The 13910-nt window shown below is 44.4% G+C and overlaps 1 protein-coding gene across 2 annotated transcripts in view; it reads right to left on the bottom strand.

The window, feature by feature from the left end:
* The window catches only part of LDHD (lactate dehydrogenase D), a 70528-nt gene that overhangs the window by 10903 nt on the left and 45715 nt on the right, over nucleotides 1-13910 (bottom strand). For both annotated transcript variants that reach the window (XM_075189475.1, XM_075189473.1), the window contains exons 9-11: nucleotides 10921-11048; nucleotides 3197-3287; nucleotides 2141-2252 (exon numbers count right to left, since the gene is read on the bottom strand). In XM_075189475.1, the coding sequence (XP_075045576.1) occupies nucleotides 2141-2252; nucleotides 3197-3287; nucleotides 10921-11048 (331 nt within the window). The remainder of the gene's footprint in view (nucleotides 1-2140; nucleotides 2253-3196; nucleotides 3288-10920; nucleotides 11049-13910) is intronic.

Here is a 13910-nt window from a genome sequence, read left to right as displayed (position 1 = left end):
GTCTCCGCCGGCACTTACCTTATTCCAGCCGCGCTGCCATATGTTCCTCTTCACACATGGTGCGCGTCCCGTGTGACATCAATAGGAGGCCAGGCCACACTAGTGGAAGGGAGGGGGTCAAATCTTAAGGATCCGTGGCCAATAAAAGAAGGTGTCTGGTCCCGGAGGAGGGGCAGCCGCCAAGTAATAAACACTAAGGACCAGCCCAAAATAGATTTTTTTTTGGTCCGGCCCAGGGGGGCATGTGCCCCTCTGCCCCGCTCCTGCATATTGATGTAGAGACAATTGCAAGGGGTACAGAAAAAGATAGAAAAATTGAAGTTAATTCCTGCATTTGATCTGGAGATAGAAAGGGGTCAGTGAAGAGTTATTTCTGCAGTTAGTACGGCCGCCTTACACTGTGTACAAAAATAAGTCACTTAACAACAAAAAAACTGCAGTATAAATAACCTGGACAAAGTAATAAAGGTATCTTATCTGTCGATTAAACCAGAGAAGGTTAAATACAAATACAGGATAAAAAGGGCTGAGAATTCAAATAGTGCCTTGGAGCCCTCTTGTGATGTCAGATGGAAGAGCTGGCAACAGTCACTAGTTCCAGTGAGCTAGAGTCACAAGATCCACGATATAAAGAGAGTGTGGAGTGATCTTATGCCTCAATTGGGTGATATGAAGAGACACAAACGGACTCACCAGGGGAGGATGTAGAGGGTTTGCAGACATAAGAAAGTGAAGGTCTCCAATTTGTGATTGTGAGAACAGTGAAGTCCATGGGATGTGTTAAGTGCAGGTAAATAAATATCATCAGCACATTTATTTATTTATGAGGCACCACCAAGCAGTGAGCAATACACACACAGAACATAATACAAATAAATATTGGCGCTAGATAACAAACTATAGCACAAGACACCACTTAAAACAAAGAGAACCCTTTACAAGAGGAGGAGGAGGTAGAGAGGGTCTATCTGTGACATTCTAGAGGGAAATATCTGTTGCTGGTCCTAAAGGAATTGTGGTGCCGCTTGCAATGTGCACGGGCCGACGAGAGCAGAAGCGCCAGTGTGTTCCCAACGCTCCCGGAGCCTCACTCCAGGCACTGATGGAGGTGGGATCTTTAAAAGCTGTGTTGTGTAGTCACAGGTCTGTGATGTCTCTGACAGATGGAGACATTCTCAGAGGTGGTTCCAAGAGTGACAGTTTTTAATATTAAAAGTATTTAGGAGAAACACCGGAGTTCTTCTCCATGAAATCTCAGAGATGAACATTGAGGGAATATCTAATAATTCAGGTTTGGGGGTTTCCCTAGGTCATGAAATCGGAGGATTACCAAGGTATTTTGGAGCGAAATGTGCTACCCAGTGAAAGAAAACTAGGTTTAGGTCAAAGAACATGGGTCCCCCAGCCCGATAAAGACCCAAAACACATATCCAAAAGCACAAGAGAATGGTTGAGAAGGGAAAACGGGCCAGCAATGTGTCCTGATCTCAATTCAATTTAAAATCTTTGGAGAGCTGAAATCTGCCATTGGGGAAAGGAATCCTCAAACATTCAAGAGCTTCAACAAATTGTAATGGAAGAATGGGAGAAACTAGCAACAGACAGGTGCAAGAAGCTTATAGACTGCAAGAAATGTTTGGAGGGAATCATTGTTGCCAACCAAATACTAAGGAAGGGTGCCCTTAATACTGTTCAGGTCATAGTTTAGATTTTGTCTTTCACATTACAACATGTTATTTGGGTTCATAACTTTTAAACTTTTAACTTTTTTTTAACCCTATTAAAATATTTTGATCATACAAAATTGGTACATTTTCATTAATTTCTGATAAAATTGTACAGGTTATACAAACAAAATGAAGGTGCCAATAATGTTGACCAGAACTGGATGTTTTTTTTTCTTTTACTACTAATTGCATCACAAATGATAACATGATATACACGACATAAGGATGATAGCACTTACATCACAAGGAATTTGCAGTGAGTGTGACGCATGGTATAGAAATAAGTGATATCAGAATAACCTAAATCTGTGACATCACAATGATTGACAACGGTACCTTCTCATGGCCTCTAGGGGTGCTGTATACATTTTCTGTTTAGGTAAAACCAGCGTAAGATAGAAATCGAGATTTACCTGGCCAGTCTGTCCGTGAACTGTTTCACTCTCTGCACTTCGTCCTTGTCACTCAGATCTAGCACCATAATACAGTGAAAGTTTCCATCGCCAACATGTCCGGCTATAGGACCTGCAATGTATATAGTATGAGACACACTCGATGTATGCGACAGTGTGAGATTAAAGCCACTCAATCTATATATTTAGTGAGAGACACAAGCCCCATGATATTTCTGAATAAAGAGATGCTCAATGTGAATGCTAAGTAAGGTATTTACTAATAGAGCTTAAAAACAACTTTACATATATTTCACTTTATTTTTTTTACTAGGGAGCCTTGGTAGGTTTCCCATTTTGCCAATATTGATAGATTCAGTGTAACCTACATCTAACAGCAGCTGACATGTCAGGTTACACTGACGGACATTGCTGATTACATCATCCTGGTGAGGTCATATCATTACCTGCGCTCTATGGGGTAGTTCACTACTTATATCATTTCACTACTGAGTTGTACATAGCTTTCACTTTGACCTTATGGAACCATAAAGTGAAACACACATTATATATATATATATATATATATATATATATATATATATATATATATATATATATATTTATATTACACACACACATATATATATTTCTATTTAGAAGCAACCTACCCTCACATTATATATGCAGGAATGACCCTCAGTAGCTGTTATAATACTCAAAGTACTTACAGGAAAACATCCAGTAAAGTCTCCTAAACGTGTCATCATAACACACATGGATGATGTAGAGTTTTTATGCATTGATAAATCATGCGATAATATACACTGTGAGATATAGAATTATGTATTGAAGCCCTTTCGTGGCTCTTTGTTGCATAGGATCACTGGACCGCGTTGGGAATATTTCCCTCAGACGTTGGTCTGGTTTGTCGCCCTAGTTACTGTTAAATGTACCTCAACTGTATAACATTTTACAATGCCAACCTGTTTTATGTTCTTATGTTACTTGAAATTTTTTACAAACAAAGAGATTTAATAAAAAATGTTTTTTCTATATGTGAGGGCAGGGTCTCACCTGTGAGCTGGGACTTTATGAGGTCGTCCTTTGTCTCCACTATGATTTGGGGAAGTTTAGATATGGGGACACACACATCTGTTGAATACCCCTATAACACACAAACAGCCATTTAATTCACCAATCCAATACATATGTTTGTCGTCATGTTTTTATTTTATGAGTTGCTTTATCATCATCATTAATTATAGAGCAGCATAGAATCTGTTATGCCTGACAATCATCGTACAGATATGACATATATGAAGACATTAAACATATCAGATACATGAATACAATTGAGCATACCAACACATATTTGAATAGTCATGAGCTAACAATTACAGCTCGCATGAATACCGGAATTCCAGGAGGGTGAGTGAACAAACAGCAGAAGATTCAGCTTAAGATATGACATCAGGGTTAATCAAATTGGCCAGATATGAAACAGAAGGCAGAAAGGACCCTGCTCAGGAAAGCTTAAAATTCTAGAAGGAGAATAATGAGACCGTAGGTGCAAATAGGACACACATGGATGTGGTGGATGGAGAAAGTAGAAGGAGGGGGCATGAGGGCTTAGGGGGCAGGGGGAATAATGAGGGAGAGTCTCGTAGAGTAAGGTAAGAAGTTCCAGAGAAGTGACGCTCCAAGAGAGAAATCTTGGAGACAGGAGTGTGAAGAGGTTATAAGAGGGGAAATGGGTTGAAGGTCTGAGGTGGAGTGGAGTGGTGAATCTCGTTAAAGAGGTATATGGAAGCGAAGCATAAGTAAAAGCCTTGTAGTTGAGGGTGAACAACATGAACTGATTCTTGGATAAAATGGGGAGTTTGGGAATGAATTTACATAGTGGGGTAACAGATAAGGAGTACTGGGAGAGGAAGATTAGTCGTAGGATTAAAGATTGATTGTAAATGGAGAAAGACAGGTGAAATTAAGGCCAATGAGAAGAAGGTTACAGTAGTTAAGATGGAAAATCATTAGTGAGAAGACCAAGGTTTTACTAACTTCAGCATTAGTATGTATGATCATGAGTGTCGAAAAGCAGCAGAAAGATCAAGGAGTATGAGAAGGGAGAGGTGGTGCTTTGACTTACATGATAGTAGGTCTTTGGTGACTTTGTTTAGGACAGTTTCGGTAGAGTGAAGGGGGCAGAAGCCTTAATGAAGTTGGTCAATCAGAGAGTGTGTAGAGAGAAAGTTGATCAGATATTTGAAGACAAGCTTTTCAAGAATTTTGGAAGCAAAGGGGACCTGACATGGTGCAGCCAGCTCCCAGGAAAGAACCACTTGGCTGAGAGAACTATAAGCTGAAGTCAAGGGACTGCAGAAGGTAGTGATAGATGAAGCCAAAATCTAAGGATTGGAGAAGGTAGAATCGTGATGTACGGTACAACAAAACAAGCAGAGAGATCCAAAACAAAACATTGCTCCTACAAAGGTTTGGTAGAACTGAGGGACTTTATAAAGGCTACAGACAGGAAAGATGCATTGTTCAGATTGACTTGACCTTTTCACTGAAGGGCTGATTGCAGAGTAGGGAAAGCTGTGCAGTACTCCAGGTGATGTGACTACCTGGATTGCTGTTCTTAGCAGAGTGCTGATAATAGAAATTGAGAGAAGGTGTTTATAGCTGTCATTGTGAATAGTTATCTGACAGTTATCATCAGGAGCAAGTGTGTGAGAATCCCTACAGGAGCAGAGAAATGGGGCAGTAGTAGGAGAGAGAGGAAAGGTCCAGAGAGGGTTTATTTAGAATAGGGGAAATAAGAGCACATTTGAAGAAGGAAGGGAATACACTGGGGGGAAAGGGAGTGGAGGAAGTTGGAGGGCATTGGGTTAAGGGGGCAGGTTGTGAGTAAAGAGAAAGAGAGGAGATTGAGGATCTCAGACTGTTACAGGACAGAAGGAACTGAGGTTGGCAGGGTGGATCTGATGAGAGGAGATTTTGAGGTGAATAGTGTCAATTTTGTCTTTAAAGTAAATTTCAAAGTAGATGGGTGATGAGGGTGGACGGAGAAACAAATGGACAGTGGTGAAGAGCTTTAGTATTCTTAACTAACACATTCTCAGAATAGCCTTATGTTTGTCCCATGCGTTATGTATGAGACACCTACCACCTCTTCTGGTGACAAGTTCAATGAATCTATCACCCTTTCTGTAGAAACATGCTTCATTATGTTACCTCTTAATTCAATGCCATCATTACTATCAAGTCCGGCAGCGCACATTATTATTATATGGAATCTATTCTGCGAACCACTATGTGATGCCAGGGAAAATGAGCGGAGATTTCAAGCCGGACACTGCTCAGAGAGTCTCCATGGACTATTCTGGAGGCATGAACTCCCCCTTAGTCTCCTTCTCTCCGATTTCACAGAATGGCCTCTTATTTTATTATTATTATTATTATTATTATTATTATTATTATTAATTTTTATTTATAGGGCGCCACAAAGTATCCGTAGCGCCGTACAAGGACAAACAATGGCACAGTACAAGGTGAAACAGCACAGTACAAGTAACAGTAAGCACTATAACTCTGGGGGCTCAGGCACAGCATGAAAGAGAGGGAGGGAGGGGAAAAGTGAGTATAGGCAGGTAACTATGGCCCAAGAGGGTGGGCACGGATGACAGGTTGAGAGTCACTGAGGGGAGCGGAGAGAAGCGAGAGGAGACAGAGGGCAGAGGGACTGAGAGGAGGTGAGCTGAGTAGCTGGAGAGCGCAGTTAAAAGTGATGGAAACAGAAGGTAGGAGAGCCCTGCTCAAAGGAGCGAACAATCTAAAGGGAGGGGAAGACAGACAGACACATGGATGAGACGGAGAGACGGGAGGAAGGGGGAGAAGGGAAGAAGGGATGAGAAAGAGAGGTAGCCGACCGGTGGGAGTTTAGGCATGAGACTGGAAGGCTTTAAGTAAAAGGTGGGTTTTTAATGTTCGTTTGAAAGAGGACAGATTAGGGAAAGGTCTGATGGAGCGGGGGAGCTTGTTCCAATGGAGGGGAGCGGCGCGGGATAAGTCTTGGATACGTGCGTGAGAGGAGGTAATCAGAGGGGAAGAGAGGCGACGATCGTTGGACGATCGCAGTGAGCGGGAGGGAGTGTGAATAGAGATAAGGTTAGAGATGTAGGGAGCAGTGGAGTTGGCGAGGGCCTTGTAAGTCAGAGTGAGGAGCTTGAAAAGGATTCTGTAGGGGAAGGGGAGCCAGTGAAGGGCTTGGTAGAGTGGGGATACAGAGGTGGAACGGCGAGAGAGGAAAATAAGCCTAGCAGCAGCGTTAAGTACAGATCTAAGGGGAGCGAGATGAGAGAGGGGGAGGCCGATAAGGAGAAGGTTGCAGTAGCCCAAGCTGGAGATAATCAGAGAGTGGACGAGATTTGGTGGCATCCTGGGAGAGGAAGGGCCGAATGCGGGCAATGTTGCGAAGCTGGAAACGGCAGGATTTGGCGAGAGAGTGAATGTGAGGGGCAAAGGAGAGAGAGGAGTCGAGGATGAAACCTAGGCAGCGGAGTTGGGGAACAGGGGAGATAGATGAGTTGTCAACAGTGATGGAGAGGTCAGAGGGGAAGGAGGTACGAGAGGGAGGAAAGACAATGAGTTCAGTTTTAGCAAGATTGAGTTTAAGAAATCTAGAGGATATCCAGGAGGAGATGGCAGAGAGGCATGCGGATACCCTGGAAAGAAGGGAGGGAGAGAGATCAGGAGAGGAAAGGTAGAGTTGAGTGTCATCAGCATAAAGGTGGTACTTGAGGCCGAAGGAGCTGATGAGTGCCCCCAGAGAAGAGGTGTATAGTGAGAATAGTAAGGGTCCAAGGACAGAGCCCTGAGGGACCCCGACTGGAAGGGAGGAAGAAGGGGAGAGAGAATCAGAGGTGGAAACAGAGAAGGAACGGTCGGCAACGTAAGAGGTGAACCAGGAGAGGACGGTACCGGAGAGGCCAATGGACTGAAGGGTGTGAAGCAGGAGGGGGTGGTCAATGGTGTCAAAGGCCGCTGAGAGGTCGAGGAGAATCAGGAGGGAGTAGTGGCCCATGGCTTTAGCCGAGAGGAGATCGTTCGTAACTTGAGCCAGGGCAGTTTCAGTGGAATGGAGGGGGCGGAAGCCTGATTAGAGAGGGTCAAGGAGGGAGTGTTCAGAGAGGTAGGTGGAGAGACGGTTGCAGACCCTTTCCCTTCTCCCATTTTGGAGGCAAATGGGAGAAGGGAAATGGGGCGGTAATTAGAGAGTGAGGTGGGGTCAAGATTGGGTTTCTTGAGAATGGGTGAGACGAGAGCATGTTTAAAGGCCGAGGGGAAGATGCCGGTGGAGAGGGACAGATTAAAGAGGTGAGCGAGGTGGGAGCAGGTGGAGGTGGAAAGGGAGCGAAGAAGGTGAGAAGGGATGGGGTCCTGGGGGCAGGTAGAAGGGGGGGAAGAAGAAATGAGAGAGTGGACTTCCTCACCCGAGGTGGGGCGGAAGGAGTTGGTGGCTGGGGGGAGAGGGGGGGAAGAGTGGAGGGGGGAGGAAGGGCGAGAGGGGGGGTGGCGGAAGAGTGGGTGGAGGAGGAGATTTCAAGTCTGATGGCCGCGATTTTAGAGGAGAAAAAGGAGGTGAAGTCAGTGGCAGATAAGGAGGAAGGGAGGGGGGGAGGTGGGGGAGACAGGAGAGTGTTAAAGGTAGCGAAGAGGCGGCGGGGGTTGGAGGACTGGGAGGAGATGAGGGATTTAAAGAAGGATTGCTTAGCGAGCGAGAGGGCAGAGCTGTAGGAGGAGAGGATAAACTTGAAGTGGAGGAAATCAGCCAGGGAGCGAGATTTTCTCCAGTGGCGTTCGGCAGTACGAGAGCAATTCTAGAAATCACTCTTATTCTAGAAATCACCTTATGTTTAAATGCCGCCTTCCTGGTCTCTGGTAGGGCGGTGTCAGACACATACTTGTACTCTAGTTCAGAACTGTACTGGTAAGAGGCAGCACATGAGAATATCGCCTTGTGATCACTTGACCTACTAATAAAAGTAGGTAACCAGTTATACTGAATATACCTTACAGGATTTCCTATGACACTAGGAACCAGCATCCTATGAATATTAGGCAGTGCCTCCGCCGTGTGTAGGTGACAGGTCCATCATAATACCATTATAGATTTCTGCCATATCACCTCTGTGTCCCATCTCTCCTCTACAAATGACATGATTAGATTTTTAATTGTTTCCTGAATTTCTATTAAGGCAAAAAAAAATTAGCTACTACTCAGCAAGGTCACGACCGTGGGAAGAAATAACTAATTCAATACATTCCATCTTGTGCCTTGTGTATATTACTGTAAATGCAGAAAATATATTAGGCACTGGCTTTTCTGATGTAGGATGCTCACAGGTGTGGTTATCAGAAGAGTAATTTATACTAATCTAGTACTCCCAGAAAGGATCTAGTGAAGGAACAGGTGACCTAGCATTAGTCAGAGTTGTATTGCTTGGGCTTGTACATGGGCCACCGTGCTTCTACTCCCAGATAATGAACCACTTTACTACTAATAAACTGGATGTATAACCCAAGGATTAGCAAGCAACAAAGGAGAACTATTCCTATAGTGATCCATGGATAATATGTCTAATATATATATACATTGGCTATCGGGCTACTAAGGATGTTTTGCCAAGTTGCTAGAAGGACAATCGCTGTTTTATGGCTAAGCCCAGGCAGCTGGGAGCTATGCTGCAGGGAAAGATTCAGGGTGGATACATTCTGGATGTATTTATGGGGCACCTCACTAGCTCTTCGCTAATTTGTGGCGGCGCATGACCTGGGACTATGAGGAGAGGACGTCTCACAGTGAGGACCTGGTATTACATTAACAACAGTGGAGTAGTTGACTGTCAGCTCTACAGCCATGGAAGTAACCCTGTCTTTCTGCCGTATCTCTTGCTCCAGCTCTGAGGCTAGTCTAAGTTAGCCGGCGTTACAGCCAATCAACCCGCCAGCTCTTTTCTGTGTAAAAAATAGATTTAAAAAAAAAAAAAAAGAAGTGTAGGATCACCCCCTCCTAAACCTTAGTGCTGCCAGACTACTGCTGGTCTCCGCAAAATCATTAGGTCCCCCCCGATTTCACAGAAACCAGCACAAGCCAACCTGCTGGGGTTGTTGGCACCATAGCAGGGGGACAGGCGGCAGGGGATCTCCCTGCCATAATGCCAACCAACCTCAGGCTGTTCAGCACGGGGCTGGATTATTTGTGGGGTCCACAAATAAATTGTGCAGCCCCACCTCTAGGGAGACCCAGCCCTGTGCTGAAAGCACTAGGGCTCTTCCTACACCCCTGGGGCGGTGGGTGTAGGGTAACAAGGTATAGAAAGAGAAAGTAAAAAACACTATTTTACTTTGTAAAAATACTACAAGTCCCAGGCTGCCATTAACAGTCTGGGCATGTTGGTGTTTGTAGAACTACAAGCACCAGCATACCCATGGCAACCAGGGCATGCTGGCACCTGGAAACCACACTGTAGTGCAATGTAGTGCCACAAAGTAACATTTAAAAACAACTCACAACCATCGTTAAAACCACATTACTTTATTAAAAATAATAAAACCCCCATATACTTACCATCTGATGTCTTCATCTGTAAGAGATTCAATCTCATAAGCTTTTTACTCCATTTGAAAAAAAAAACATAACAAAAACCATAATCTTTCAAAGGTCCTGTTAACGTCCAACCACAGAAAGAAAACCTCAAAAAAATATTCCAAATGTGAAAAAAATGTTCATGTCAAAATGACCCCATAATATTCCAGCAGGATCCAGCTGTCATGAGAATCCCCCTACAGTATACATAGACCTCGTGTCTGTTTATATTTCATTCTGCGGAGGACGGTCTTCCATAGAAGTCTATAGTGCGGTCGTTGTTAAGGGTTTTATATGTTGCCAAGCCGAATATAGGGTTTTATTATTTTTAATAAATATATGTGGTTATAACAAGGGTGTTGCTATTTATTTTAGGTGTTTTATTATTTGTAATAAAGTAATGTGGTTTTAACGAGGGTTGTGTGTTTTTGTTTAATTTTACTTTGTGGAACTACATGGCTCAGCGAGCTCTGGGTGTCAGGGCATGCTGGTACTTGTGGTTCTCCAAGTGCCAGCATGCCCTGGTTGCCATGGGTATGCTGGTGCATGTAGTTATACAAGCACCAGCATGCCCAGACTTTTAATGGCAGCCCGGGATGGCTGGGACTTGTAGTTCCACAAAGTAAAATTGAGTTTTTTACTTTCTCTTTCTATACTTTGTTACCCTACACCCACCGCCCCAGGGGTGTAGGAAGAGTCCTTTCAGCACAGGGCCGCACAATTTATTTGACAGGTACATATGTACCCGCAGCGCCTGTGTACTACAGCAGCTCTGCGCACACGGATATTGAGATCCATGGCTTGATGATAAATATGTGCGTAGAATACAGAGCTTGAGTTGCACTCACAATGCCCTATTGAATCAGGCCCCTATGCCAACTGCCTGTGTAAGCCGTGTCTGGCAGCGGACATGCCCAGCTGATGTTTTAGGGTTAGTAACAAATTTGTGTAAACCAACTATGCCGTTATCTTTGTAAAATAAAAAACATCTTGGTCTGATGGACCAAAATTTGGGCTGTTGTGTGTGTGACTTATCTCTTCCACATGTCCTGTCACAAGGTCATTATTACACGTCAGAGAAACATGACACACAAGAAGTGTCACTAATATTATATGCAGACAGTGCTTTATTACACAAAACACAACTAACCCTGCATCCTGGACGTAGAGCTAATGCAGCGTACCATGCATTGTGCCTGGCTGTCCACAGCTTATTCCTCTCCTCCTGGTCTCTTGCCCAAGTAAAGTCTGATCCTCCAACTAGTTGTGTTATTTCCTCTATAAAATAAACAAACAGAAGACCCTGGGTGCTATGTCCCACTGTAAGAACACAGGGTGTGTGTGTGCGTGTGTGTGTGTGTGTGTGTGTGTGTGTGTGTGTGTGTGTGTGTGTGTGATCTTGTGACTATATATATACACAACTGGGCACTGCTTGCAAAAGTCACCCTGGCACAGCTGATCTTGTTCAATGGAAAAAGGGAAGGGGAAATTTCCAAGATGTTGTTGACTTCGTTCTCCTCAAGAGATACTTCAGACTTCGAGGAAGATGTGGCCCTAGCACTTTCCGAGGTTGAGAAGAAGTTCTGCCGGCACTTCACTCGTATTGAAATCTGGGGAAAACGGGGCAGAAAAGTCCCCATCCAGCTAACACCAGCCATGCAGAGCACAATGGAACTTCTCGCAGAGAACCATGAAGAATGTGGATTTTCTACGTTTGTCAGACCAGCTGCCTTGTTACACTTCAGAGGCTCCGACTGCATATGACTATTTCCTGAGAGTGAGGCCAAATAACTCCACAAAGCTTCCACAGCACATTGCCACTCTCTCAAAGGTCCTCAACCTAAACGACACAGGACTGGATCACTTCCTTGTGCACGACAAAAAGGTTCACTGGCAGTATTACCGCCTGCCAGAAGGTACTTTCCAACTTGCCAAGATCAGAAAACTGTTTGTGGCTCTTAAGAGTGGCAGACTGGCTGAACGCAAAGGCAAGAATTTGGATGAGATGCGCATTGATCTGGACGGTAAGTTGTAAATCTGGTGTCTGATGTAGCTTTTGACTTTTACCTCAGTCATTTAAATATCTGTTTCTTTTCAGAACTGGTCCAGATACAGAACGACAGGTCAGATGATGAGCAATCCCCTGTGAGAGAGGGATAAGTGATCAAGCGTTCGGTTGACACTTCCACTTTAGAAGAGAGGTGGTGTAGGAACACGGGAGCAGTGCCCAGCCAAGGCTTCCACAGGTCGGTGTAGCACACAGTTTCATTAGGCAACAGTACTTTGCTTTCTCTGTATTTTGCAGAGTCGTAATGGACTGCTCTATTTCTTTTCAAGTTGTAAAGAAGTGCAGAGAAAAACCTGGGACAGAGAGGAGATCCAAGCTGCGGAGAGGCACATGATGAAGTTTATCCAAACATGTCAGGTGCCCGAAAAGTGTGATCGTGTCACATGCCTCATGGCTGAACCATCAGCACTGCAAGATCGGAACTGGTCGGGGGTGAAATTCTACATAAAGAATTGCTTAACAGCTTTAAAGAGGGATCAAACTTGGTGCAACGATGTGCATTGGTTATCCAGTACTGTAACCTCCACCATGTCACTTTCTTCACAATGCAGCCCATGTCCGTAGTCAAAGTGTAAGTCTCAAGTAACTCTGGTGACAAACCGCTCCTACACATACCCATATGATTGTTCTGTTGGCAGGGCATTAGGGAAGGGTGTCCCTATGCGCCATGTTCTAGACATGGGTCCTCACAATGCAATAAAAACAAGTGTGTGTGTGTACACACCAACACTGTGGGGACCTCAGTCACAGTGGGGATAAAAAATGAGGTCCCCATGAAACTTACTAATGCTAGTAAATGCTGGTATACTCGGCATCATAATCTGGTGTATGGAGGGGAAAGTGTGTGCACTCCACCCCCCGTTGAAGGAACAGCAGGTCTTATGTATGTTCTACACACGCCGAAAGTGAAAGAGATTGTAGCTTTCCTGCCCTACACATAACAGGGGTAAGAACACCCTGAATGTAAATTTGTATCACTAGCTTAGGGACTCACCTACAGGAGATGCCTTGACGTCCGGCAGGTGAGCTTAACCCCAATATAGCTATATTGTGCACAAAATTCTCCTTTATGTTTATGCTGACACAGTGATTTTTAAATTCTGTTTGTTTCTGAGCGCCGGCCAACATTTTTCTTTTATTTGCAGGGGTAAGACACGGTCAAGTCTTTCTCCTGCCAAAAGGAAAATGGGGACAGTGGGAAATGATGACACAGCTCAGTGGTGTCCCCATCTATAGCCTGGAGAGCAAAGGAGATGAGTCAGTCCCTGGTCCTTGTGGTTCAGACACCAGCAGTAAGTGAAGGTGCGCAGAGACGTGTTCTATGCACAATGATTCTCAACCTGATGGCAGCAGTGTTTTAAACACAGAAGGCCGGAAAGATGATGTTGTATCCAAACAACAGTGATGGCAAAAACATTACTGCCTATACTGTGAGAAGCCCCTATCAAAAATAGCCCAGTGCATGGAGCATGTTCACTGTAATGAGACTGAAGGAGCCGGGGCCATGAAACTTCCCAAGAAAGAATAGAGGCAGCTTTGCACACAACTCTGATGTGATAACGACAGGTATTGTGATTCCAGACAAAACGATGGTTGCTGAATGCTTTATGAACTCTACAGCTTGCTAAGGCTTGTTTCCAAGAAAATACCTGTTGCGGCACATGAAGACATGCAGGCTAAACCAGGGCCAACAAACCCAAACCTGCCAAGAAGTCCAGTCTGTGTGTGCCTTAGCTCAGCCTGTTCCACCTGACATCAATGGTGGCTTTTGGAAGCTCTTGGGCAACATGACCCCAGATGAAATTTTACTCAGTCTAAAATGAACAATGCACCATTTAGATGGGGCAGCATCTCTTCAATCGGTCGGGTCAGATGATGGCAAACAAATACATGATGTGTTTGTGTGTGTGTACTTGTATTCCTATACTTGTGGGGACATTGGTGGTTTACCCACCAACACTGTGGGACTTCAGTCATAGTGGGGGTAAAAAATTAGGTTGAGGTCCCCACAAAATTTACTAACGCTAGTCGTCAATGCAGGCGACCTTGATAATATGCTCTGCATCAAAATC

Source organism: Mixophyes fleayi, chromosome 10 (genome assembly GCF_038048845.1).
Source record: "Mixophyes fleayi isolate aMixFle1 chromosome 10, aMixFle1.hap1, whole genome shotgun sequence".
NCBI classification, from domain to species: domain Eukaryota; kingdom Metazoa; phylum Chordata; class Amphibia; order Anura; family Limnodynastidae; genus Mixophyes; species Mixophyes fleayi.
Note: the sequence above shows the minus strand (reverse complement) of the source record. Positions and strands in the feature narration are given on the sequence as shown.